The sequence below is a fragment of the Oreochromis niloticus genome, linkage group LG11, assembly GCF_001858045.2.
Source record: "Oreochromis niloticus isolate F11D_XX linkage group LG11, O_niloticus_UMD_NMBU, whole genome shotgun sequence".
In the NCBI taxonomy this organism is placed as follows: Eukaryota; Metazoa; Chordata; class Actinopteri; order Cichliformes; family Cichlidae; genus Oreochromis; species Oreochromis niloticus.
The window spans coordinates 29,926,677-29,954,122 of record NC_031976.2 but is presented as its reverse complement, the minus strand read 5'-3'; the positions used below and the strand labels follow the sequence as shown (position 1 = coordinate 29,954,122).

At 38.6% G+C, this 27,446-nt stretch overlaps 3 protein-coding genes and 1 pseudogene across 4 annotated transcripts; 2 read left to right on the top strand and 2 right to left on the bottom strand.

The window, feature by feature from the left end:
- Positions 1 to 962: 962 nt before the first annotated feature.
- On the bottom strand, positions 963 to 7,548 carry isg20l2 (interferon stimulated exonuclease gene 20-like 2). Of its 2 annotated transcripts, none has more exons than XM_019364785.2 (4): positions 7,454 to 7,548; positions 5,532 to 6,262; positions 3,347 to 3,547; positions 963 to 2,943 (listed from the first exon to the last, which is right to left on the bottom strand). In XM_019364785.2, the coding sequence occupies exons 2-4, from the start codon at positions 6,138 to 6,140 to the stop codon at positions 2,830 to 2,832; spliced, it is 924 nt and encodes a 307-aa protein (XP_019220330.1). In that variant the 5' UTR covers positions 6,141 to 6,262; positions 7,454 to 7,548; the 3' UTR covers positions 963 to 2,829. The 2 variants fall into 2 exon arrangements, with proteins under 2 accessions (XP_019220330.1, XP_019220329.1); XM_019364784.2 differs by having other exon boundaries at positions 7,197 to 7,521.
- Positions 7,549 to 7,886: 338 nt separating this feature from the next.
- Positions 7,887 to 14,301, top strand: mettl25b (methyltransferase like 25B). The gene is made up of 8 exons (XM_019364783.2): positions 7,887 to 8,221; positions 9,347 to 9,465; positions 10,015 to 10,231; positions 10,316 to 10,378; positions 10,598 to 10,735; positions 11,624 to 12,438; positions 13,303 to 13,487; positions 13,575 to 14,301. The coding sequence occupies exons 1-8, from the start codon at positions 8,120 to 8,122 to the stop codon at positions 13,661 to 13,663; spliced, it is 1,728 nt and encodes a 575-aa protein (XP_019220328.1). The 5' UTR covers positions 7,887 to 8,119; the 3' UTR covers positions 13,664 to 14,301.
- A 210-nt stretch (positions 14,302 to 14,511) lies between these two features.
- Positions 14,512 to 20,165, bottom strand: LOC100711512 (interferon-stimulated 20 kDa exonuclease-like 2). Its single transcript, XM_005472779.4, has 4 exons — positions 20,019 to 20,165; positions 17,589 to 18,286; positions 15,853 to 16,053; positions 14,512 to 15,614 (listed from the first exon to the last, which is right to left on the bottom strand). Exons 2-4 carry the CDS (start codon positions 18,189 to 18,191, stop codon positions 15,423 to 15,425), a joined length of 996 nt encoding a protein of 331 aa, XP_005472836.3. The 5' UTR covers positions 18,192 to 18,286; positions 20,019 to 20,165; the 3' UTR covers positions 14,512 to 15,422.
- Positions 20,166 to 22,519: 2,354 nt separating this feature from the next.
- LOC109204087 (protein RRNAD1-like) lies at positions 22,520 to 23,856 on the top strand (annotated as a pseudogene).
- Positions 23,857 to 27,446: the final 3,590 nt, after the last annotated feature.

The window sequence follows — 27,446 nt, the reverse complement described above, 5'->3', positions numbered from 1 at the left end:
GTTTTTCTTTCCAAGCTCCTTACACTACGATGACCTGGATGACTGAGAACCTTCACAGACATACTGTAGACACTATTGACAGAACATGTATGCACTATATGGTGGGCTGGTTCCCAAAAGTGCTTAATGGGGTTGAGATCCAGTGACTTGACTCCAATACAAACAGAGTACCAGCCCACAGCTTCTTTAAATACTTTTTGCATCCTTTGGAGCTTTGTCATTGTCCTATTGGAAAAAGAAACCCGCTCCAATCAACTAGTATCCACACTGAAAAATAGTCTAACTTTCCTTATCATGATGCCTTTGATCATGTACAAATCTCTCGCTTTGCCTTTATATTTCCCCACCAAAAGGAATTGGAAATGTAAAGGTATTTCCTGACACATGGCATCTAGTCTTATAAATAAACCCGTTAACCCAAAATCTTATTTTCTTTTTGAATTTGCCTTGTCCAGTGTTTGCACATTTTTGCCCATCTTAACCATTACTTAACCACCTATTGGCTAGGGCCAGACAGGTTTTTTTTTTCTTTGCAACTCTGTCTACAAGGCCAGTTTCCCGGAGTCGACTGTTCACTGTTGATTTTGAGACTAATGTTTTGTAGAGGGTAATGAAGCTGCCAACAGAGGACCTGTGAGGCATCCGTTTTTCAAACTGATGTACTTCCTATTCCTCAGTCGTCTATCAGAGACTACCATAGAGCTCATTTATGCTGTTCAGATGAGGAGATAGTATCAAAGTCTTTCTAAAAGAATTTTTAGGAATTTGCAGACATCAACAGACACTTCCAGGCACCTTTATTGGGAAGCAATTTTAACCTTTAATTTAAATAGTTCAGGAATTCACTGGGACAGGAAATCTGCATTCACAGACTCACTAGCTTCATGGTCATATTTGGGGCTCTTTATGTGCTGCCACTTATGAAGTTTCTACACTCACTGATGCAAACGGGCACTACAAAGTGATACAGACATCTTTCACTACCTCAAATGGCCACAGATGGCACCGTTGCTTGTTTTTTTTTCCACATTAGTTTTTAAAACAGCAAGGACTGTTTCAAACTGAAAAGTTAAACAGTGTTTTGTGCACATAAGTATTTGAACGTTATCTCAGTTTTGTTGGTTTCTTTACACCCAATTATAGTAACACCACAAAATTACTGCTGTAATGATTTATCGATTTTAAAATCAGGATGACAGTGTAGTGAATAACATATTCCAACAGACATTGCATAGGAAATTGCACAGATTCAGAAAGTCACCACTTATGTTTCTTGAACTTGGTGGAAAAGAAGTGGAAAGAGGGAAGATGGTTAACTGGACACTCAGACCACTCCTGTAACAGGAGAAATGGAAGATCAAACCAGTGGCTAGCAGTGTGGACCCTGAAGTCTAAACAGAAGTATTTTGGGGAATGGGAGTGAAGTTTAATAATGATCAATTCTTGATTTTTGTGTTTTTTAATGATAACTAACTCCAATAAATTTAACAATGCAAGCTTTATAAATGTCTGGGATATTAACAATTCAGTCCTTAAAACAAATTAATAAAGTCTACACAGATGACTCATGGGTTAAGTCTTTGTTGAATTTTAGCTATGGTCCTGAATAAAATTAGATGTTTGACTAACGCTCTTTTAGTCAGGGCTGACTTTCTTTTTCACTGGCGTTCACATGGTAAAAATATAAGACCATTTATTTGCAGTGTTTACATGACTCTTGATAAAATGCGGTCCTACTACAGCCCAGTGCTGATTTAGTAAAAAAACAACAAAAAAACAACAAACATGTGAAAAGCTAGAAACTGTTTACATCACATAATAATGTTCCAGCAAAGACATGACTGCCCCCAAGTGGCATGAGCACCATTTGAACACAGTGTAAAACCCTGACACAAAGTGTAACTGCTGCAATTAAAGCTTGATTTATAGTCCTGCACTGAATCTCTGCAGGACCATAATAGCCATTGCAGCTTTTGCATGTTTACTTGTGGCGTTTGGACAAATGCGTCTTCATTACTCTTCCATTAAGGATGACACTGAGCTCATCTTGCTGGACTTGCAGCAAATACATATAAAACACTCATCTTTACTGAAACAGATAAGAGAAGTGTCTTCAAAAACACCTGCCTCTATGCCAACACCCAACGTCATTCTAGAAAGTCCCAGCAGTGAGCAGACTCCTCCTGGAATTTACTTGTGCAATTATTTACAAGCATGTACAGAATTACTACTCACATCTGATTAAACTTGATTTAAAAGCCTTGGTAGTTATACTTCTACCAATATTTCTGCTGCAGTGCTACCATATATTTCAATGTAGGCTTCTTTGGGTGGGTAATATATCTGTCTGTATACAGACTTTCATGGTTTAAAAAAAAAAAAAACACTGGCTGAAAACTGGCAACTGTGTTAGCTTTTCTTGAGAAAGCCAGATACAATTGTGGTCTATTACAAATTGTTTCAATGAAACAATATCATTGTGTTACTCACATATTTTACTACCAAATGGACCAATCCAGATAAATTTCTGGGAAGATACATAAGGGAAGATAAGATGTAATGGTAAGGCATAGATTTCATCCAGTAGTACAAATCAAGCTTAAATTGATGTAGAAGAAGTTTCAGCTCCAACAGATATTCACATTCTTCCCCTCCACTGACAACAGTACAGTTTTATTTAAATTCAGGCAGCTGGTAGAAGGTTATCCGGTTTGTTGAATGAGCAATTGCAGTTCTCCTGGTTTTGTTATTCACACAACAATGGGACAGTTAAATTCCGCAGTCCAAACCGCACGCCCGCCATATCAAGTGTTTTACCCCAACTTGGCACTACCTAGCCATTGAGTTAGCAGTAAGTTCCGTCTCCCACTCATGTTCCACCACTTTGTAAAGCTCCATAGTGGCTCTAGCATCCTCCACAGAGGAGTGGCCTTTGTTCCCAGTCTGAGGACACAAGAGAGGACATGTTAAACATTATGTTGGTCACATTTATAAAATCATGATGACATTACATGACATTAACCTTTTAGTTGAAAAACTGGTTTTCTACCCAGGTTTCAGTTTTAATTTGTCATTGACAACAACCCACTACGTTAAAGAGGATTCCAGGGTTAAAAAAAGAAGAAAATAATTCAAAACCAAAAATCTTCTATGGTAAATATTAATGTTCAATCCGATATAATTCTGTGAAAAAAACACTGTCGTTAGTGATTCACATTAAAAAAAAAAAATTACTGGTGTCCAGATGTGTAATTAATGTCAATTATTATCATTTCTAACAAACTAGCTCCACTAACTGTACATATCTTCCATTTTCTACTCAACCAAACAGAGAACTCTGTCTCACCTGAATGTCACGGTTGAAGATGGCCTTTGTGAGCGTCTTCAGTGAAGTGCACTTATTCCCTTCAATGCCGGCCATCTGGTTGAGGAGAGGAATTCGAGAAGTGTCCCTGGTCAGCTCGGGGGGATGACAGTAACCAATCACCTTGAAGTCATTGTGGATGGCATGGCCAACCACCACCTTACCCTTAATCAGCGACAGTATCTGTAGTACCAGCGGGAAAAAAAAAACATCTTACTTACTAAACTCATATGGTTTATACAAAGTAATGGACGCTGCAAAATCAAATCCTACAATAGAATGAAATAATGTCTAAATTAAAGTTAATTTGGACATCTTAACCCAGTTGGGATTCTTTTTTCACATTAAGACCATTAAAAGGAACCAGTAAATAAATTCAAACAGTAAAACATATATAAATTAACAGTTGGTTTACCTAAACAAATTCATTAATATTAGCACCGGTCTGCATGAAACTGTGAAGTTCCTTTCCTTTCAAGAATACCTTACCTGATCATAAGTGTGCTCCCTTTTTAACAACAGCTTTTTATAAAACTAACAACAAATACATTTAATTACCATAAGTGTTAGGAAACTTAATTATCATTTCATTTTATTTTTGCATTTTTAATTTTCATTTGTGGGTCCATACCCCAAACGCATACATGTTAGGTCAATTGGAGATTCTATTTTGTGTATTAATGGTTGTCAGGCTCTTTATTGTTAGCCCTGTGATAACGCTGTGTTGTAGACAGCTACAACAGGCTCCAGACCAACTGTAACCTAGAACAGGATAAACGGACGAAAATGGATTAGGATTAGAGCTGGGCGATATAAGATTTTTTCATATCACGATATGTTTTTTTAATTTCAGGCGATAACGATATATATCACGATATAAGCCAAATAACTATATTTGTAAGATTTAAATGTGACGTTGCTCACAAGTAAAATGTGAAATAATTAGCAGCTTGTTTTAATTAAAATATTTATTTCCCATAATAAGTTCAACAGGGTAGATGTACTTAAGGAACATGAGACTTCAGTTTCAGATAAATAAAGGCAAATATTGCAAACTACACAAAAGGCAGCCGCTAAAGCGTTTAAGTGTCAAAATAGAACAAACAAAACAGACTACTAAATTGTCAACTCCACTTAGAAACAAAATATTAATTCTAAAAATAAATCTTAGGTCGTTTTACAGAAGAACAGACAAAATTGACTAACTTTTGTCAATATCAAATAAACTGAGAACTAAAAGGAAATTCTCAATCTCTCCTTGTTGTATAGCTTAGCTTTTCAAACAGTTTTAACAGTGACTTTAGTCTGACAAAAGCCGAATGACGAATTAGTGCTTTCAGTCAGAGATTGAGCATGCACCGGTTTATTGTATTTCCAGACTTGCTTTCGGCACAATTTACAGTGCGCGCTACTCTGTTTTTTGTCAGACTTGAAATAGCCGAAATACCTTCACACTACGGAACTTCTGTGGCCCTTCCGTTCGACAAGCTCTCCGGCATTGGAACCATCATCTGTTTTTTCTTTGGTAACCTTCGCTCACGCTCTCGGTTGATTTTTCTCTAGTCGGCAAACTCATTTCCTTCATTACCCGGGCTGCACGGCTGCAAAAACAAATACACATGTGTGCCTTGGCGCTTGTGCTGTACGTAACAAGTCACGTGACGTGACGCTGCGGCTGTGATTGGTTCGGCTCTGCGCTACTTAATTTGGATTGGCTGTTCTTTTTTTTTTTTTTTTTTTTTTTTTTAAGAGGACAAGAGAGATGAGGCCTATCGCAATAGTTTAATTTTTCTATCGAGAAAAAGTTATTTCGCAATACATATCGTTATCGTTTTATCGCCCAGCTCTAATTAAGATGATAAATTATTCCTGCAGTTGTCTTTAATTGCTGTTATTTACTGTGTCTTTACACTAGCTGCAACTTGTATGGTACCTCACACATGTCGTGCGTTCATCCGGATTAAAATGTGTTTTATCTGACAATATATTTTAGTGCTGGTTAACTGTCAAATTAATAACTATATTAACTATAACTATATAAATTATATATTAGCTATAATAACATTGGTACTTACATATCTTCCAGCATCTCTGCAGTTGTTGAGTTCATTTTACACTGTAAAAGAACACGCTAAATCGTTTAAAAAAAACAGTACACTTTTCTCACCTCCATCCTGGCCTTGGCGAATGGCATGGCATTGATGAGGTCACGGCGTCGGACGCCGCTCCATCGAGTGCGATAGTCTGTGACTTGTGCAGAGGGCTTGATAAACTTATCGTAAATCACATCTCCTTCATAGGAGACTATACTGCAGCGTGCAAGCTCACTGAGGCGCTTTGGTCCCGTGCCAACCATCTCACAGTCAATAGCGACATACTTAGAAGGGTTCCCTGATGACATGGTGATGGGCTTACAGGTGCTTGATACTGAGGAACCAGGGCTGCTGGCTGCTGATTTCAGGGGCTCCTTTGGTTTTTCACCACATGAAGCCATGGAACTACTGTGTGAAGCACTGGCCAGACATGGTAAACTTTTGCTTTGTGTGGAAGTGGAAGCTGGTGGGCATTTAATGGACGCACCATTCTGAAGTAGTGTTTGGCTCTGTCTGAAGTCTTGCCTATACTGGTTGTTTTTTTGTTTACCTTCCCTGTACCCCTTTGCTCCACGGTTGTGCCTCTTTCTACGCAGCCACTCTTTTTTCCTGTTTAGCTTGCCTGCTGGAGCTTTTTTCGGTGCAGTTCCATCAAGAGATAAGTTAATCCAAATGTCTGACATGTTTACATCAAATTAAATAATTTCAAAACACACACTTTCCCACAAAACAATCTCATAGAGCTGCTTATTTGTAATCCTTCAACAGGTCCTTGTTGGGTTTAGTCCAGTTTAGAAGTCTCATCCTGCAAGGCAAACACAATATTATCAAACTGTGCCTGGATTTGCAGAATTATAACCAATCAGACAAGTGCCTGAAAATTTTCAGATACTTTTCTAGGCAAAGAACACTTCAGGAAATCATTGTTACTGTTCTCTGTGGAACTGTCCAATAACTCTTCTTTCTGTGAGGTGAACACACTTCTCAGGCACAACATTTTACAGATATATCTCAGTATTTTACTGTTATACAGCCGTTTCTTAGATTTAGAGTGTTTATATCACTCACTAATATAATTTTCACTAATTTATTGCACAATCTAAGTCTTATCTTTACTTCTTAACTCATTTCATTTCTTAAAATGCTCTGTTTTTAATCCCTGTTGTATATATAAAATTTGTGCACTTTTTTTCCACTCAAGTTGTAAAGTCATCACTATGAGCATGTAGCGTTTTTGCTTCAGCTATGTTGCCTATAATTGAAGACTGTACTATTTTTATTCTTTATCCTGTTGCTATAACACAAAAATTTTGCTCGTAAAATTGAATAAAGTATCCATATATCTAATTATCCAACCTCTAGACCAATTTGGGGACGTAACATCAATCTGGACTTGTCCGGGAAACTAGAAAACATTGAAGTTGCCAGATTAACAATGTAAACATTGGTACTAATCCATCCTTTCACAATAGATGTTTTCCGTTTTAATTGTTTACTTTTTGCGACGTGATAGTTTGTGGTCGTGGTTGGAAGGGTGAACACTTTTCCCAACTTAACGTGGTAACCTGAGGGATTCGGGAAATATAAAATCTTAAAGCTAACTTTATACGGGATTTATAAGCAACTGGTAAATGAGCAGGCACAGTAACTGTCCCATCATGTCGCAGATTCAAACTTTACAAACAGTACTGTTTATAAAGTTGGGGAAACCTGAAGGTAAGGAAACCTGATTTACTTACCTGGATGACCGAGCAGGCATCAGGAAACCTCATCAGCTGCACTTGGTGAATGCTACTATATCTTCTAATACTAACATTAGCTAATAACTGCTAAGGTTAGCCCGCTAACGCTAACGTTGGACACCAAACACTGTTTATTGATAGTCTCTCTCAATGGACAGTTTCTCTTTCTGCTTCTGAACATTTGGTCGGTCGATAGCGATATATCCCTTCAAAGGAAATGTCTAAAATTAACTTCTAGAAACATAAAACCAGACCTGCTACACGTGAACCGAACGAATCCTCCTGCCCAGAACAGATGATCTACATCCGGGGCATGTTGCCTTTGGATACCCTTTGTCCATCTTGAAGATTCCAGATTGGTATGAATACTTTTATCTCTGGTATCTCAAAGCCTCTCTATTATATTTCTTTGAAATCATAAAATATTTTAAAATTGACATGCACAATAACGTTGAGTAATATGCTAAACTAAAACTCTTTAAACGTCTTTTGTGGTATCCTTTCCACTAATTCCTAAATAATGTACTATTTACTCACAGTAGGGAGTGATTTATTATAAGTTATTAATAAAACCCCATATCAGATGTATATAAGGAACCAAGTAGAAGACTGTTTTCTAAAGTTTAAAATTAAGATTCTAATTTAGAAAATTTTGTGCACTTGTGTCTAAAATTACGGCGAGTACCTAAATGCATCACGATCACGATCGAAAAACGTGAGTTAGCGACGGAAACAAGCTAGTGGCTAAAAGCAATTATCAGTTCAGAAATTTAAAGGAAATACTTTTAACGTTAAAATTGTATTTTATGGAGATGGTTGTAATAGTTTTGCTATTTCAGACACACTCGGTCTTAACTAGAAAAATAAAATAAAACGACGTTAACGAGCTAACTTGTTAGCATTACCTTCAGGATGTCGAGATGTTTACAACAAGTTTCACAGCGGAGCAGCAGAGGGAACTAGCCAAGAAACTCGCCACCTTTCTGTCTCAGTACAGCCACCTGTCCGACTCCTACATAATTGTGCGTATCGATAGATATTTCTGAAGTATGCAGCTTGCCCAGTGGTTTTGTTTTTTTGTTACGTTTGGCATAAGTAAATAACCAGGTCTCTAAAACTAAATGTTATTGTGCACATTTATTTACTTGTTTCGTACATGTCAAAGCCAATAGTGCCAGCTAGTGACGAGTGATTGTTTACCGTTGCGAGAGAAGTAGATCAGTGAAACTGGGGTTTGCAAGAATTTTTTTATGCAAAACTCTCTTAAGGCTCTACCACAGCATTTCATTCAGGTTGAGGTCTGGACTTTGACTGGACCATTGGAACACACTGATCCTTTTCTTTTTCTGCCATTCTATTGTAGATTTTCTGCAGTGCTTGAGATCATCAGTCCCTTGCATAACCTAGTTTAGCCCAGGCTTGAGCCGTCAGACAGATGATCTGATAGTTGGCTCTAGAATACTTTGGTATACAGAGTTCATAGTCGATCTAATGACTGCCCAGATCCTGTGACAGCAAAACAAGTCCAAATCATCATCCCTCCAGCACGGTGATTAATAGTTGGTATGATGTGTGTTGTGCTGATAATCTAATGTGGTGCTGTTCATTAGGGCCAGATATCTCCACTTTGGTTTCATTCATATGTCCAAAGGACATAGAGGAATTTTGTAGAGATCCAGTTTTGTAGAGATCAAATTCTGTTTTCAAACAAGTTAATACTTGTTCAGTCTTTTTCTTGTCATACTGAGATGAGCTTTAACATTTAAAATCTTAACTGAAACCCGTAGTCTCACTCTAAAATGTAGCTCTTGGGTTTTCTTGGGAGTTTCTCTAAGCATCGACCTCAAAGTGAATTTGCTGGGACGTCCACTCCTCGAAAGAATGTATATTACACCTAAATGCTCCAGACCAGCAAACTGCCAAAACCTCTGCTTTATTAAGGGTGGTCATGCTTGCTGATGATCAGTTAATCAAGTGCATTTGATTAGCACTGAGTGGCTGTTATGTACCCTTCTAATTTCTGTGGAAGTAGTAAGGGTTTACTTAGTTTTTCACATGACTGTAAAGTATGGTATATGAATTGTAATCAAGCCTTATTTACACAGTGCAACAGCTGGATCCTTATCAGTTTGTTATCCCTTCTACAGGAATTTTTCACAGAAGATCTGTGGCACACATTACCCAGCAGCTGGCAGCCTGTGTTGCAGGACCTGTCATATCCACAGATTGCAGACCTATTGCTGGATGCCACTCATGAAGACAGGAGGTACTACTGGATTGTTATTAGGCCCTTTACATAACCTTAAAGCAAGGTTGCAGATATCCAAATCAAACTCAAATAAACTAAAGCAACAAAAGCAAAGTTGCTTTTAGCAAAGCCCAGAAGGTTTGGTATCCTTGTTTTACAAAATTGAATTAATTCATACATTCATTTGTTTATTTAGGCAAAGTAAGCATAAATTAAACAATGAGAAAAGGTCTAAACAGAGTGTCTACAGGTTCTAAAAAGCTTTTAATTCCTTCAGAAAAGGCTTCACAAGATTTTAAAGTTTTCAAGACTTTTCTTGACTTTTAAAAGCAGTAATATTACTTTTTTTTTTTTTGCTTAAATGTGTATAAAATGTAAACAATGTTCTGAAGCATTTCACTATAGCGTGATTCGAGGTTCCTTTGTAATCAGCTGTAATAGGAGTTACTACCTAAATGTTTTTCCTTTTTTCTTCTTTGAAGATGTTTGTGCCCTTCATATAATATCATATCAATAAAAGCTTCCCCCTATTAGGTAATTAATTGCCTAAAACCTTTCTCATTACAGATATCCTTCAGTGTGGCCTCTGTCTCTCTTGGCTTTTCGTGCCACAGCCCATGCCCTGGCATTTCCTAGGGAGAGCAGGAGTGAGGGATGCAGAGTAGGCGGGTCAGTGAAGCCAAAGGAGTTCCTGGAAAATCACAGTCAGAGCTCCCTCCTGGGTCACATTTTCAGGAAGCATGTTAAACCCAAGAAACAGCATGAGATTCGCAAGCTCGGCACAGTATGTATGCTTACAGGTGGCTGCTTTAGCACGTCTTGGCTTTTCTGTTTAGAATGTTTTTAATATATATTTTTATATTTGCAGCTGGTTAAGCAACTTTGTGAGCAGACTGATTGCAACAGAGTGGTCGATGTGGGCTCTGGGCAGGTATTACTCACAGTCGCATGATTTTAACACATAAGCACATCACAACAATACATTTTTTAAGGTAGCACTTTAATGTTCATGGGAATGGAATTAGATTTCATGGTTCTGTAGTAAAAGTCTATAAAATCAGTTTTCATGCAAATTTTTAAGAGTTGAAATCAAAAATGAAGCAGTAAATCTTGCCACAGTAAATGCTGAGTTCCATTTTTGCCTAACCAGGGTCACCTGACTCGTTTCCTGTCCTTTGGACTTGGACTTTCTGTGACTGCTATTGAAGCTGATCCAACCCTGGTTACTATGGCATCCAAGTTTGATGGACAGTTGGTGTGGGCCTTGGAGAAGGAGAAGCAGAAAAAGGTTAGTGATTTTCTAATATTATTGCACAGTGTAAATATCTAAATAAAGTTTGTATCTCAGAGAACTCTAAATGTCCTGTAAGGTTAATAGAATACTTAAGTATTTTGTATAATGCTCTACCATTGCTCCACCAATAATCCTTATTAATTATTATTTACTATTTTCAAGCCTAGTTTTTCCATGTTTTTCCTCTTTATAGCCTGTTGTCAAGAAGAGCATTCTGGGTCCAAAAAGTCCAAAACTATAAATAAGAACTGAACTGTGTTGAGTTGACAAAGCAGTGTGAGTTAAAGTGCAGCATCCTCCGTGATCTTTGTTCAAAGGCAAGATTAAGCCTGACACTTCCATTTTTGCCACTTGGGGGCAGCAAATACAAAGTGTAAACACTGTCTTATCACCCTTGTGGATAATTTGTTGACCCTCTTAGCAAACAGTGGGCTTTTCCACCTTTAGCAGATGCAGGGCATCATTGCCATTCACCTGGAATTTGTTTATTTCTACCTGATAAATGTAAGAACAGTTATTCACTCTTTAAAGTTGTAGTTTCCTCTTTATCAACTCTTGGAAAATTATCTGCTTCTTTACCTGTTAGATACTCGCTTCACTAGTTAGTCTCAAACAGTAGTGGTTTCTGGATGCTTTTTCACTGAAAAGTAAGAATGGATAAAAACACAGTTAATGATCAAGCTTTAAGTTTGAAATGTTGACCTCAAATTTGCGTAAACGCTCCTTAAAGCCTCGGGGAACAACATAGTGATGATTTTGTGATTTACCAATCAGTGACAGTTTTAATTATGATTATATTTAAAGAATCCATTGTATAGACATTTTACCTCCTACTATAGTACATATCAACAGAAATATTAATGAACATTTTTTGCTTCCTAGAACTGCTCCTCTCACATTCCAGCACAAAATTTTCCTCGTCACATCGCCGGTTGGGTAAACCCGAAGGCATCATGGGAGGCTTTCATCGGACAGCTAAAAGCTGCAGATCATGTCAGTGAAGGTCCCCCAACTCCATCTGGACCCAGCAAAAAGAAACTGCGAGGCTCTGTGCAACAGGGAAGCCTCCATGTAGTTCAGACTTCTTATGCTCGTTCTGATTCTAACTCTCAAGAGTCTGAACTGTCAAAACAACAAAAGTCAAAAAAGATGTCCGGAGTGGAATTCGTTGACGAAAAATGCTGCTCATGCATCCACTCTGACGGTCACGAGGGGGCATACTCTGAGGAAGACAGCCTGCAAGGCTATCCAAACTTTGTCCTGACTGGTCTCCATGCCTGCGGTGACCTCAGTGCCACCCTCCTCCGCCATTTTGTCAAATGCCCGCATGTGCGCGGCATCACCTCAGTGGCATGCTGTTACATGAAAATCACAACCAAAGAAAACCCCACCCCTCCAGGACTGGTCATACCGCCTGCTCCACCAACACCGGATCAAGAGTCAGTTCAGTCAGAGTTTGGCTACCCGATGAGCTCCTGGGTGTCAGGGCTGTCGGGACATCAGTTGTCCTATAAGGCCCGAGAGGGGGCGTGTCATGCTTTGGAGGACTATGTGCGGCGACTCAGGGAAGAAAGCGAGTTGCTCAGGTCGCACTGTTACAGAGCGATGCTTGAGACCTTCATCAGAGACACAAGGCCAGATCTGCGCAGGGCAGGAATCCAGACCATCAAGAAATCCCACCTATTACCTTTTACAGAGTGAGTAAAAATTGCATCCATCAGCTATTTACACAGGTCTTTCATTTCAGCTGATATGGTTTGTCAGTTGTCTAAAAATGCAGCAATAATTGGTACAACAGGAGGAGGGTCACTAAATTTATAATAACAGTGCATGCCCATGTTATAATATTGTTTGGCCTTTCAGGGCGTAAATGCTAAAATTTGGTCATTTTTGCCCAATGCTAGGTGGTTGCTAGGCAACATGATTATAATGTTTTACTATATGAAGTGTAAATCCACTTTTGTGGATATAAATAAGATGTTATAGTCATGAAATGTAAGTAATACATTGTGCTCATATTGGTTTGTAAAGGCAAAGTAAAATTTATTTATATAGCACATTTAAAACAACAACTGTTGACCAAGGTGCTGTACAATTAAGATAATCAAGAAAAATTAAAACATAGGAAGACATGATAAAAGTTAAGAAAAAGAAAAGTAAAGCCGTGAAGGCTAGGAAATATTAGCCTGCTACTAGATGGTTGCCAGAGAACATGACGGCGACATATATATCTTGCATAGTTCAACTTTTGTGGATGTGAATTACATGTTATTGTGAAATTAAAGTGACATGAAGGTGTTATACAGGCCATGAATTGGTAATTTAGCCGTGTTTGCTCAGTAGTGGCTAGGCAACTGGATGATATCATAATATGTGATATAGATAAAAACCTCTTAAGAGGCACATGTGTTTGGTTGCTCAGCCCCTGGAAGAGTTCTGGACAAAGACAGGCAGAGATTTGGTGTCACTTTTGCATGTATAATTTACATTCTGTAAGAATCATTTTAGTTTCTGACTATAGTATCCTGTCCTGTTTTGTCTACATTTGTTATCCCTCCCAGATATGCTCGTTTGGGTCTGGCTCGGGTCGGACTGCCTCCTGAATTGCCCCTGGACCTGGGGCGAGTGGAGGCCATGTTGAAGGAACAGGGCAGGGTGGTGGTGTACTTCAGCTTGTCCCTGCTGCTGGCCCCTGTGGTGGAGACAATGGTGCTGCTGGATAGGATGATCTACCTCCAAGAGAATGGTTGGACAATTGATGCTGTCACATGACTCAAATATTATGATTGCGTGGTGTAGCCATTTATCTCAAACCTCTACTGTCTCTCTACAGGTGTGAACAGTCAGCTTGTTCCTCTCTTCAACCCAAACTTCTCTCCAAGAAACTTTGTACTGGTGGCTCTGAAGCCTTGTGGACAATGACAACAAAAGGGGCATTCCCACTTAATCACTCTTTGTTTTTAGGAATTTTAAATATTGAATATTAAGAAAAGTTTTAAGTTTTTAATCCATCTGAGCATCGTGATCCTGACACATACATGTAACACTGTTTATCACTTAAAGCCTCTATGACAGCTTAGAGATATGCGTGGGTTAGGTATCAATTTCCTTTGCATGGTTTGGTTTCTGTATAGACAGACATTATGTTTGTTGTTGTTTTTTTTAATTGTTTTTATTTATTCTATTTCTTGCGCCATTTTTAGTAAAGGAGAAAGGGAACATCATATTTTACTGTGTGTGAACAATATATCCATCCATCTTCTTGTGCTTATCTAATCCAGGGTCATGGGGAGGGATTAAGGATAGATGTGGGCATCGTCATCACCAAGAAATGTTAAAGCCTAGAAATTGTGCCAATAAGCTGCTTTAGAGCAGGTTATGTTACCATCTCAATTGATGTTGGGTTTTTTTCTATAGTTGAAAGTGAAAAAATAGAAACTTTTCTCTCATTTATTATTTATTTATTATGTAATTACTTTGGTGTATTAGTAGTAATGGGAGAGGGCTTTATGAGAAATGTTGTAAAGCTTGTGAAAATACAGTAAAAACTTCAAAGTTTATGTCCTTCTTAATATTTCCAGTGGGCTTGATTCAAGTCTTTACCAGGCCAATTCTGGCCACTGGGCCTTATGTTTGACACCTCTGACCTGAAGTCTTTGTGCTTCCCTGGTGAACGTCTAAGAAATATAGATATTTTTTGGAACAACTTTGTTGATTTTTTTGCAAGCAAGTTAAATGAGAATAACAAATTTTCCATTACATTTCCAACCTTTTGATTAATCACACTAAATCATACAAAGGTAATTTCTAGTCTAACACCATACATACAATATCAACAACATTGCATAATCAGAGAGGTTTCACAGTGTGCATCATTCTACAGTATCAGATACAATTTTACACTTGATGTTCATCCCACTCTCACTATCCTCTCTTCTTCATCTGAGTCTCCAACCCTTTGGTAATTTATAATTGTTCTTATAGTCTAAAATTTGTATGCAAAATAGCAGTAATGATACAAAAATTCCAAAAATATCAGATTACACATGGAAATATGAAAGAGCATTAGTTGTTCAGCTTTATCACTTTAGTTAAATTAAGTTGTTCATTTATGAGAAACTGTTGTTAAGATAAGGAAGCCATTTGGTCTGAGACATGTTTCTCAAACTTCATCATTAAATGCATCAGGCAATGTTTCTAATTTAGTGACTGTTTCTATAAAAGAACCATTTTCAGCAGTATTGTTAGGGGTGGAGTTACACATGCATCACCAAACATCACACACACTCCTTTGTGCTGCTTTATCAATCACATTTAGCTCTGAAAGAAGAAGTTCATTCTCTGGGTCCTCAAAGCATGTTTCAAAGCCCAATAAAATTCCTTAATGAAGTGGAATGTCCCCAAAATCCTATTTTTAGGGTTTCAGGTAATGTGTCAGAATTTAATAGAAATGTCAAAGGAACTTAGAACTGTTGCTGCTATATTTACTAGGGTAATGAGGATCGAATGCACTTAGGTGTCAGGAACTGGCATGTTAGAGAAGTGGTCTAGCTGCCATACAAAATGTGCGCATGTCAGAGAGGGGTCTCACTCTCTGTTAATCGCCGCCTGATTGTCTTCAACTTACTCACAATGGCTTAACTGTGTGTGGAACAAAGCACGAAACATATGTGATGCTATCCTATATGTATGTAAGTAAGTGACAAAAAAGTAATGTTACTATTACTAAAGTGATCATTTCAGAAAATGAAGAAATTTCCACTCTGGCCATTGAGTTGGCAGCAAGTTGCCTCTCCCACTCATGTTCCACCACTTTGTAAAGCTCCATAGCGGCTCTAGCATCCTCCACAGAGGAGTGGCCCTTGTTCCCAGTCTGAGGACACAGGAGAGAACATGTTAAACATTACGTTGTTCACATTTATAAAATGAAAATGTGACTGAGCAAAAAATGAAAAATCTGAAATGTTCACAATGTTGAGTAAAACTGAAGAACGACTGAAAAAAATCAAGTGCCTTTCTTTTAATTTTAGGATCCACTTCTAATAAACTAGCTCCACTAACTGTACAAATCTTCCATTTTCTACTCAACCAAACAGAGAACTCTGTCTTACCTGAATGTCACGGTTGAAGATGGCCTTTGTGAGCGTCTTCAGTGAAGTGCACTTATTCCCTTCAATGCCGGCCATCTGGTTGAGGAGAGGAATTCGAGAAGTGTCCCTGGTCAGCTCAGGGGGATGACAGTAACCAATCACCTTGAAGTCATTGTGGATGGCATGGCCAACCACCACCTTACCCTTAATCAGCGACAGTATCTGTAGTACCAATGCAAAAAACCCATCTTATTTACTAAACTCATATGGTTTATACAGAGTAATGGACGCTGCAAAATCAAATCCTACGATGGAATGAAATAACAATGTCTAAATTAAAGTTAATTTGGCCATCCTAACCCACTTGTGATTCTTTTTTACATTAAAACCATTAAAAGGAACCATTACCGTATTTTTCAGACTATAAGGCGCACTTAAAATCCTTAAATTTTCTCAAATATCAACAGTGCGCCTTATAATCCGGTGTGCCTTATGTATGAATTCTGGTTGCGCTTACTGACCTTGAACCGATTTTATGTGGTACACGGCGCTCAAAAATCAGTCAAAAAATGTTTTAGTACAACTTTGGGAAGCTACGAAGCCGCACCGCTTGATGGATTATCGGAGCATTACGGCTACCGTATTTAGGAGCCTCGCGGAGTAATCCGGGTCCAAACTCTGCTTCAAGTTAACGTGATGGTTCCCGATGGTTAGGAACAAATGCAATTGCATGGCAGGGTGCTGTAAACGGACCAGCTGACCAGCTTGAGACAGGAGAACAGCTGAAATAATCCATCCACAATATGAGGTTATTCATTAATATACTGCAACAACATGGGAATAGAGCAGCTGCCAGAGAATTCAACATTAATAAATCAATGGTACAGAAGTGGAGGAAGCAAGAAGAATGAGCTGAGTAAATTTTGACTTATCTAACTGTTTTGTTTCGCTTAATGCGCCTTATACTCCAGTGCGCCTTGTGGTCCGAAAAATACGGTAAATAAATTCAAACAGTAACACATATAAAAATTAACAGTTGGTTTACCTAAACAAATTAATTAATATTAGCAAAAGTCTGCATGAAGCTGATGAAGCTCCTTTCAAGAATACCCTACCTGATCATAAGTGTGCTCCCTTTTTAACAACAGCTTTTTATCAAACTAACGACAAATACATTTAACTACCATAAGTTTAATTTTAATTTGTGGGTCCATACTCCAAACGCATACATGTTAGGTTAATTGGAGATTATATTTTGTGTGTGAATGGTTGTCAAACTCTTTGTTGTTAGCCCTTTTAAAACCCTGTGATAATCCTGTGATAGCAACAGGCTCCAGACCAACTGTAACCCAGAACAGGATAAACGGACGAAAATGGATTAGGATGATAAATCCTTCATGCACTTGTCTTTAATTCCTATTATTTACTGTGTCTTTACACTAGCTGCAACTTGTATGGTACCTCACACATGTTGTGCTTCCATCCGGATTAAAATGTGTTTTATCCGACAATATATTATAGTCCCGGTTAGCTTTCAAATTATTAACTATAACTATATAACAATATTAATAATATATTAGCTATAATAACATTGGTACTTATATCTCTTCCAGCATGTTTGCGGTTGTTGACTTCTCCTTTACATTTAAATTCAATATTTTTGCCCATATCTCTCTCTCTTAACTCCTCTGATGACAAGCATTTTACACTGTAAAAGAACATGCTAAATCGTTTAAAAAAAAGTACACTTTTCTCACCTCCATCCTGGCCTGGGCGAATGGCATGGCATTGACGAGGTCACGGCGTCGGATGCCGCTCCATCGAGTGCGATAGTCTGTGACTTGTGCAGACGGCTGAATAAACTGATCGTAAATCACATCTCCTTCATAGGAGACTATACTGCAGCGTGCAAGCTCACTGAGGCGCTTTGGTCCCGTGCCAACCATCTCACAGTCAATAGCGACATACTTAGAAGGGTTCCCTGATGACATGGTGATGGGCTTACAGGTGCTTGATACTGAGGAACCAGGGCTGCTGGCTGCTGATTTCAGGGGCTCCTTTGGTTTTTCACCAAACGGAGGCATGGAACTACTGTGTGAAGCACTGGCCAGACATGGTAAACTTTTGTTTTGTGTGGAAGTGGATGGCGGTGGACATTCAATGGAAGCGCCATTCTGAAGTGTTTGGCTCTGTCTGAAGTCTTCCCTATATTGGTTGTTGTGTTTACCTTCCTTGTACCCCTTTGCTCCACAGTGGTGTCTGTTTCTATGAAGCCACTCTTTTTTCCTGTTTAGCTTGCCTACTGGAGCTTTTTTCTGTGCAGTTTCATCAAGAGATAAGTTAATCCAAAAGTCTGACATGTTTACATCAAATTTAATAATTTCAAAACACAAACTTCAACAGTAATCCTTCAACAAGTCCTTGTTGGTTTTTAGTCCAGTTTAGAAGTTTTATCCTGCAAGGCAAACACAATATTATCAAACTGTGCCTGGATTTGCAGAATTATAATCAACGAGACACGTGCCTGAAAATGCCTGCAAATTTTCAGATACTTTTCTAGCCATATGCTGTAGTGACAAATATTAGAAAATGAGAATTTTTTGTGTTTTTGTGCAAAAGTTCAGAGTGCAGATTTGATCAGAGAGTGACAGACCAAATTAGAACCTCATTATCCAATTTTTGTGCACTGGATAAGTGAGAAATATCTGTGGACAGGTTTAACAGTATCTCTGAATTTGTCTATCACACTGGCAGTCTGCGTCACACAGTTCAAACTCATCCTCACTTAGAATTATATTATTCTCTTTACTACTGAGGCACAAAGAACACTTCAGGAAATCATTGCTACTGTTCTCTGTGAAACTGTCCAATTACTCTTCTTTCTGTGAGGTGAACACACTTCTCAGGCACAACATTTTATAGACATATCTCTGTCTTATATCTTTTTACAGCTTTTTTTTTAGATTTATAATGTATATATCATTTATTAATACAATTTTCAGAACTATCTCTTGCACAATTTAAGCCTTATTTTAACTCTTTCACTTATTTCATTCATTAAAATGCTCTCCGTTTTTAAATTCATGTTGTATATATAAACTGTTTGCACTTTTTTGGTACTCACGGTGTAAAGTACTCACTATGCACATGTGGCACTTTTGCTTGAACTATGTTGCTTATTAATTGTAGACTGTACTATTTTTTTCTTTATCCTGTTGCTGTAACACAATCATTTTCCTCGTGGAACCCAATAAAGTATCTATCTATCTAACCCCTAAACTAATTTGCTGATGTAACATCACTGGGGACTTGTCTTGTTAACTAGAAAAATATCGATGAAGTTGCCAGATTGAAATGGCAATAATCTTTGTTTACTTCTTTTCTGCGAAGTGATAGTATTGTGGTTGAGAATGGCAAACACTTTTCCAACTTAACATAGGAAACTGAGGGATTCTAAAATTACAAAATCTTAAAGCTAACTTTATATGGGATTTACAAGCAACCTGTACAAGACGAGGCATAGTAACTGTCCCAATCATATCGCAGATTGAAACTTTACAAAACGTACTGTTTATAAAGTTGGGGAAACCTGGATGATTGAGCATGTATTAGGAAACTGAGCTGCACTTGCTGGATGTTACTAAATCTTCTAACAGACTGACAGGCTCAAAAATAGTTTCTTCCCAAAAGCCATAACCACCCTGAACTCACACATGCACTGACAACACAGTTCCACCCCCGATCCAAAGACTTTCCTCTACACACAACTACCATCACCACTGTGCAATTCTTAATTTACGTGCAATAACGCACACTGTAAATATATAACACTATTTATTTTCCCCCCCGGTTTGTATATTTGTTTGTATATATATAGTGCTGCAGTACTGTGCACCTCACCCCCCTTTCTTTTCCCACATGTCTGCAATGAGAAGGAGATGCTCTGTATCTCACTGTACATCTGTTTAGACAATAAAAGGCATTCTATTCTATTCTAATACTAACATTAGCTAATAACTGCTAAGGTTAACTCGCTAACGCTAACGTTGGATACCAAACACTGTTTACTGATCGTGTCTCTCAATGGACAGTTTCTCTTTCTGCTTGTGAACATTTGATCGGTCGATACCGATATATGCCCTCAAAGGAAATGTCTAAAATTAACTTTTAGAAACATAAAACCAGACCTGCTACACGTGAATCCTCCTGCCCAGTACAAACGATCTACATCCAGGGCATGCTGCCTTTGAATACCCTTTGTCCGTCTTGAAGATTCTAGATTGGTATGAATATTTTCATCCCTAGTATCGCAAAGCCTCTTTATTTTATTTCTTTGGAACCATGAAATAGTTTACAATTGACATGTACAATAACTTTGAGTAATATACTAAACTAAAAATCTCTCTTTAGTTTTTTTTTTAAACGTTTGTTCTAGTATCCTTTCCAATAAATCCTAAATAGTGTATCATTTACCCGCAGTAGCGAGTGATTTGATAAAAGTTATTAATAAAGCCCCATATCGAATGTATATAAGGAACCAAGTTTTCTAAAGTTTAAAATTAAGATTCTAATTTCAGAATTTTCGTGCACTTGTATCTCAAATTACGGCGAGTACCTAAATGCATCACGATTCACGAAAACGTAAAAGTTCCCGATAGCGACGGAAACAAGCTAGTGGCTAAAAGCAATTATCAGTTGTGAAATTAAAGGGAAATACTTTTAACGCAATAATTGTATTTTATAAAGATGGTTGTAATAGTTTTGCTATTTTAGATACACTTGGTCTTTACTACTGTAATATCCTGTGCCACGGAGGAATCACGGAGACCTCACAGACTTCACCTCTATTTACCCGACTGGGGGCATGCGCAACAAACAACAAAACTGTTCTCCAAAAACTGTTGCCCCCTGGTGGACAAAATCCTGTCCACCTACTGCTACATCCTAACATTCCTCCCCCCTAAAACTGAAACTACTCTGTAGTTTTAATTACTACATCACATACCCATATAAAACCTTAACCATAATTAAAATGTAACACCCCCCCTTAGGTTTACTATAACAGTTTCACAGTAACCTCCTATCAGTCCCCCTTCTAATTATTGTCAATGACTGCACAAAGTCTCTCATATGCTCCGGAGGTCTCAACTCTGCGGCTGGCAACTCCTGTGAGCCACTATTCTCTGTATGTGGCTTCACCACTGGTGAACCTCCATGTTTCTTTCATCAGTGTCCCCCGTCTCAGTGCCGATGAATGCCTTGTTCCCAGCATCACCGTGTAGAAAACAGGCCCCGTCATTTCCTGTATAAGTCCTGGCATCCATTTGGGTCCCCCAGCAAACTTTCTGGTATACACGGCATCTCCGATAACAAACATGCACTCCTTGGCATGTCTGTCATGGTACACTCTTCGGCTATCTTGTGTTGATGTCACTTTCTGTCTCATGTCAGGGTGTATGAGATCAAGTGTGCACCTCAACTTCCTGCCCATCATCAACTCAGCAGGAGACCTCCCTGTTGTGGACTGTGGTGTGATTCGGTAACTAAACAGAGCCCTGTTTAATCTGATTGCCAGTGTGTCTCTGGTACTCTTTTTTCGTGAGTTCTTTGAAAGTTTGCACCGCTCGTTCTGCTAACCCCTGAGACCCTGGGTGACATGGAGCGGAGGAGACCTGTAAAATGCCATTATTTGCCATGAGCTCTTTAGTTTGTTCACTTACGAAACACTGGGCATTGTCCAAGACCACCATTTCAGGGAGGCCGTGCATGCTGAAACTGTTTCTCAAGAAGTCTATGGCTGTAGCTGATGTAGCTGATGCGACTGGATATGCATCTAACCATCTGGAGTGGCCACCACATGTAGCTTCTGGCCAGGCGCTTCATGCGGCTCATTCACGGGTGTGACCGATGTAGCTGTTCCAGCATGGGGGGACCTCGTTCTGATATCACCACCCTAGCCCCCCAATACACACCGACCCATGCTGCACACTCAGCTCTTATTTTCTCTGTCTGTAGGGTTTAAAATTAGGATGTTGCTTAGTGGGCCATCCTCTCAGAATATACTCATGCACTCGGGAGAGTACGGGATCTCTGGTTGTCCACCTTTGTAGCTGCTGAGATGTCATCGCGCTCTCCTGGTCCTGATCCACCATTACCAACTGTTCCTCTGCTGCCAGCTCTTTCGGTATTTGATGACATACTCATAAGCTCTTAATAATACTGCCCATCTTGTGATCCTCTGTGGCGCCATCTGAAGGACGGCCTTCATCTCGTGAAACAAACTTATCAATGGCTTATGATCCGTGATAATCATAAACTTCCTGCCATACAAATACCTATTTAAAAAATGTCAAACAAATATTACAGCCAATCCTTCTTTATGCAGCTGTGAGTAGTTCTTGGTTGGTTATTGGTATCATGAGTGTTGTGCTGATATTCAAATGTGGTGCTGTTCATTAGGGCCACATATCTCATCTTTGGTTTCATATGTCCAAAAACATTGCTCCACAAATTTTGTTGAGATACAGTTTTCCAAAATAAATTCAGTCTTTTTCTTATCATACGCTTGCTGATGATCAGTTATTCAAGTGCATTCAATTAGCATTTACTGGCTGTTATGTACCCTTCTAATTTCTGTGGAAGTAGTAAGGGTTTACTTAGTTTTTCACATGACTGTAAAGTATGCTATATGAAATGTAATCAAGCTATATTTACACAGTACAACAGCTGGATTCTTATCAGTTTGTTATCCCTTCTACAGGAATTTTTCACAGAAGATCTGTGGCACACATTACCCAGCAGCTGGCAGCCTGTGTTGCAGGACCTGTCATATCCACAGATTGCAGACCTATTGCTGGATGCCACTCATGAAGACAGGAGGTACTACTGGATTGTTATTAGGCCCTTTACATAACCTTAAAGCACAAGAAACTAAAGCACTAAAAGCAAAGGGTTGGTAACCTTTTTTTAAAAAGTTGTATTTAGGTGTTTCTGGTTTTGAATTCATTCATACATATATTTGTTTATTTAGTCAAATTAAGCAAAAGATGTGAAAAAGTCTAAACAGAGTGTCTACAGGTTAGGGGTTACTTTTAAAAGCAGTAATATTACATGTTTTTGTTTAAATGTGTGTAAAATGTAAACAATGCTCTGAAGCATTTCACTATAGCGTGATCCGAGGTTCATTTGTAATCAGCTGTAATAGGAGTTACTACCTAAATGTTTTTTCTTTTTTCTTCTGTGAAGAGGTTTGTGCCCTTCATATAATATCATATCAATAAAAGCTTCCCCCAACTAGGTAATTAATTGCCTAAAACCTTTCTCATTACAGATATCCTTCAGTGTGGCCTCTGTCTCTCTTGGCTTTTCGTGCCACAGCCCATGCCCTGGCATTTCCTAGGGAGAGCAGGAGTGAGGGATGCAGAGTAGGCGGGTCAGTGAAGCCAAAGGAGTTCCTGGAAAATCACAGTCAGAGCTCCCTCCTGGGTCACATTTTCAGGAAGCATGTTAAACCCAAAGAAAGCATAAGATTCGCAAGCTTGGCACAGTATTTATGCTTACGCAACTTTGTGAGCAGACTGATTGCAACAGAGTGGTCGATGTGGGCTCTGGGCAGGTATCACTCACAGTTGCATGATTTTAACACATAAGCACATCACAACAATACATTTTTTAAGGTAGCACTTTAATGTTAATGGGAATGGAATTAGATTGCATGGTTCTATAGTAAAAGTCTATAAAATTTTCATACAAATTTTTAAGAGTTGAAATCAAAAATGAAGCAGTAAATCTTGCCACAGTAAACGCTGAGTTCAATTTTTGCCTAACCAGGGTCACCTGACTCGTTTCCTGTCCTTTGGACTTGGACTTTCTGTGACTGCTATTGACGCTGATCCAACCCTGGTTGCTATGGCATCCAAGTTTGATGGACAGTTGGTGTGGGCCTTGGAGAAGGAGAAGCAGAAAAAAATTAGTGATTTTCTAATATTATTGCACAGTGTAAGTTTCTAAATCAAGTTTGGATCTCAGAGAACTCTAAATGTCCTGTAAGGTTAATAGAATACTTACATAATGCTCTACCATTGACTCTTCCTTATTAGTTATTATTTACAGTTTTCAAACATAATTTTTCCATGTTTTTCCTCTTAAAAAAAGGCTGTTATCAAGAAGACCATTCTGGGTGTCATAAAGAAGTCCAAGCCTATAAATAAGAACTGAACTGTGTTGAGTTGACAAAGCAGTGTGAGTTAAAGTGCAGCATGCTCTGTGATGTCTGTTCAAAGGCAAGATTAAGCCTGACACTTCCATTTTTGCCACTTGGGGGCAGCAAATACAAAGTGTAAACTGTCTTATCACCCTTGTGGATAATTTGTTGACCCTCTTAGCAAACGGTGGGCTTTTCCACCTCTAGCAGATGCAGGGCAATATTGCTATTCACCTGGAATTTGTTTATTTCTACCTGATAAATGTAAGAACAGTTATTCACTCTTTTAAGTTGTAGTTTCCTCTTTATCAACTCTTGGAAAAATATGAGCTTCTTTACCTGTTAGATACTCTCTTCACTAGTTAGTCTCAAATAGTAGTGGTTTCTGGATGCTTTTTCACTGAAAATTGCTGCAGTAAGAATGGATAAAAACAACACTGTAGATGATAAACTGCACTTCAGAGAAAAAGGAAATTGAGTTGAGCTCAATATACACTGTTACCGAGTGAACTTTATAAGAGATACAAGGACAGGAGTTGCGGCCATAAATATATCCCACTTATTAGTGTTATTAGTCTCTCTCTTTGCAGTGGCAGTGCAGAAGTCTATGACAACATGTGAACAAAAACATGCCTGTTGGTGGACTTAAGGTGTCTAGAGCTTGATATATTCTCCTTCCTGCTGTTTGTAACTTCAATTATTTAATAACTAAGATGACAAGCCATGTTTCCAAGAAACTAACAGAAACAGACCTGAAACAAAGACACAGGGAGACTCGGGAAAACAACACAGGATGACGCAGGGAAATAACACAGACAAATCAGCAACGAGCACAAGAGGACACACACTATAAATACACACAGAGGAAGACACAGCTGAACCTAACTGACCCGACGAGACAGGGGAAACGTAAAATGAACACACTGACATAAGACATGGACTTTCACAATAAAACAGGAAATGCATAGACTGAAGTCAGAGGCACATTACAGACACTAAACAGAGGGAGCACAGAAACGAAACTCTAAGAACAGAGTCACCTCCCTGCCCTACTTGTTCAATATGGATTCCACTCAACGATAGTTCCAGGGGTACATCAGGTCACAGCCTGACCTTGCATTTTGGACAACTTCTCACTTATCACAGGGAATTTACTCCAGATCATTTATAATGAAAAACCTGAGTAAATGCCTCCCTCTGTAAGAAGAAATGTTAGGAACCCATTCTTCAGATTTAACATAAAATCAATACTCACACAGGAGTTTTGGAAACATGGGTTGTCTTCTTAGTTATTAAATAATCTAATTTAAAAACAGCAGGAAGGAGAACATGTCAAGCTCTAGACACATTAAGTCCACCAACAGGCATGTCTGTACTGGGGTCTAAACCCCAGTACATAATCAGAAGAAACTAGAACACAAGATCATAATCATAATAATAATAAAAAACACAAACTACTGAGTCAAAAGACCCAGGATCATGACACCCAGCATGGTGCAACACTCATTTAAAGACTAGAGGCTCTGCAGGAAAAAGAAGTCCAGTACAATTTTCTATCCTACTTCTGTATTCTTAGTTTTGTACTATATCCAAAGTATCTTCCCCATTGGAAAGTACAGCGGAAAGATTCCAGTCCATCAGGTTCACTACCAGTTCCTTGAAATTGCTGAAGTTGTTCACTGGACGCTTTCTTTCACTTATTAATTTAACAACACTAATCCTGGTGTTAATGTAAGAAAGAAGAGGAGAATTTTACACAAAAACAAACAATCAAAAATACCATGCATAAATAGTCTACAAGAAGGGTTTCACTGTGATACCTCAAAGTTAAAGGGAGATTATACCAGTTTAACTGGACCCCGTTCAATTGAAAATCTATGACTGCTCCATGGAAAGCTGATAAATCTGTAACATGTCAGTGAAAAAGGAAAACAAAAAAGAAACAAAACACTATGTTGTTACAACCTGCCAACTAGAATAGGTAACTGGAATCTCTGATTCATCAGTGTTTTAATGACCAACACAGTTATTCCTGAGAACTCTATTAACTTACACAATGAGTATTAGTGAGATATTTCTTTCTTGTTATTAATATTATAATGCTATTACTATAAAGAATGTATAATAATTGTTTTTCATTTTGTACTGTAGAGTTACATGTACAGACCTTTTTTTTTTTTAACTTATTTTGAGTGTTCATTATATGCTATCATTCATACTAATTTCATCCATCCATCCATTCGCTTCCGCTTATCCTTTTCAGAATAAGACCCCGGCCTGATGGTGGAATTAAACTCAGGACCTTCTTGCTGTGAGGCAACAGTGCTAACCACCGTGCCACGGTGCTGCACAATAAATCCATTAAAGATCTGTGAGGAGGATGTGTGTCTACTCTTCCAGAGACAGAAGACCAAGAAGGCTCCAGGACCTCATGGTGTGTCTCCCTCCTGCCTGAAAGTCTGTGTCGACGAACTGGGCTCCATCTAAACTGGAATCTTTAACAGATCTGTGGAGCTGTGTGTAGTGCCCTCATACTTCAAACGCTCTACTATCATCCCAGTCCTAAAGAAGTCCACCACAACAGAGCCTTGTCTAACCGCTGTAGTTTCCTTACCTATTGTGGATCACTTCAAATTCTTAGGATCCACCACTGACCCCCAAAGATACTGCGCAGGACATTCAAGTTCCCAGGACCCGAGCTTGAAGGATCAAGGTCATCTGCAGGTGCAGTTATGTATATAACATAACAAGGGAGCATGGGTGAAACTTTAACTATACAAAACCTAACTAAGACATACTAATCATAACACTAGAACTTTAGTTACTCTAGTTACCCTAATACATCATAAGAAATCAAATATACAAAGTAAATTCAAAATTCTGGGTCACAGACCCATCGCCCTGACACCTTGCCCTTAACATAAGCCTCAGTTTAAGCTTGTACAAGGTTAAATAAGAGACAGTCTGGTATTTCTCGTTTGAACAGAAACTGGAAATGGGGAAGATCATAGCTTGACCCTGTTCAGTAGAAAAACACCCTTCTCCCAACCATGTGAATGTAATTTTGTAATGTAATGCCGATTAAAGTATAAATGATAGTGGATTGTAATCCTAATCAAATCCAGTAGGCATCCCTGTCAGATGCCCAAACCACCTCAACTAGTTTCTGAGCTTATACTGAATGACTTTGCTTTTCACCCTATATCTAAGGGAAAGCCCAGCTGCCCTTCAGCTCATCCTGTTAGTCACTACTCACTGCTACCATAGTGGAAGTAGGAATGTCGACTGATCTGTAAATCTGCTGATACAGTTTCACCAATCCAGCTGTTATTCTCCAGGTCCCTTCTGCTTTTACTCATAAACAAGACCCTGAGATGCTTAAATACCTCCACATGGAGAAGCAGCAGCCAAA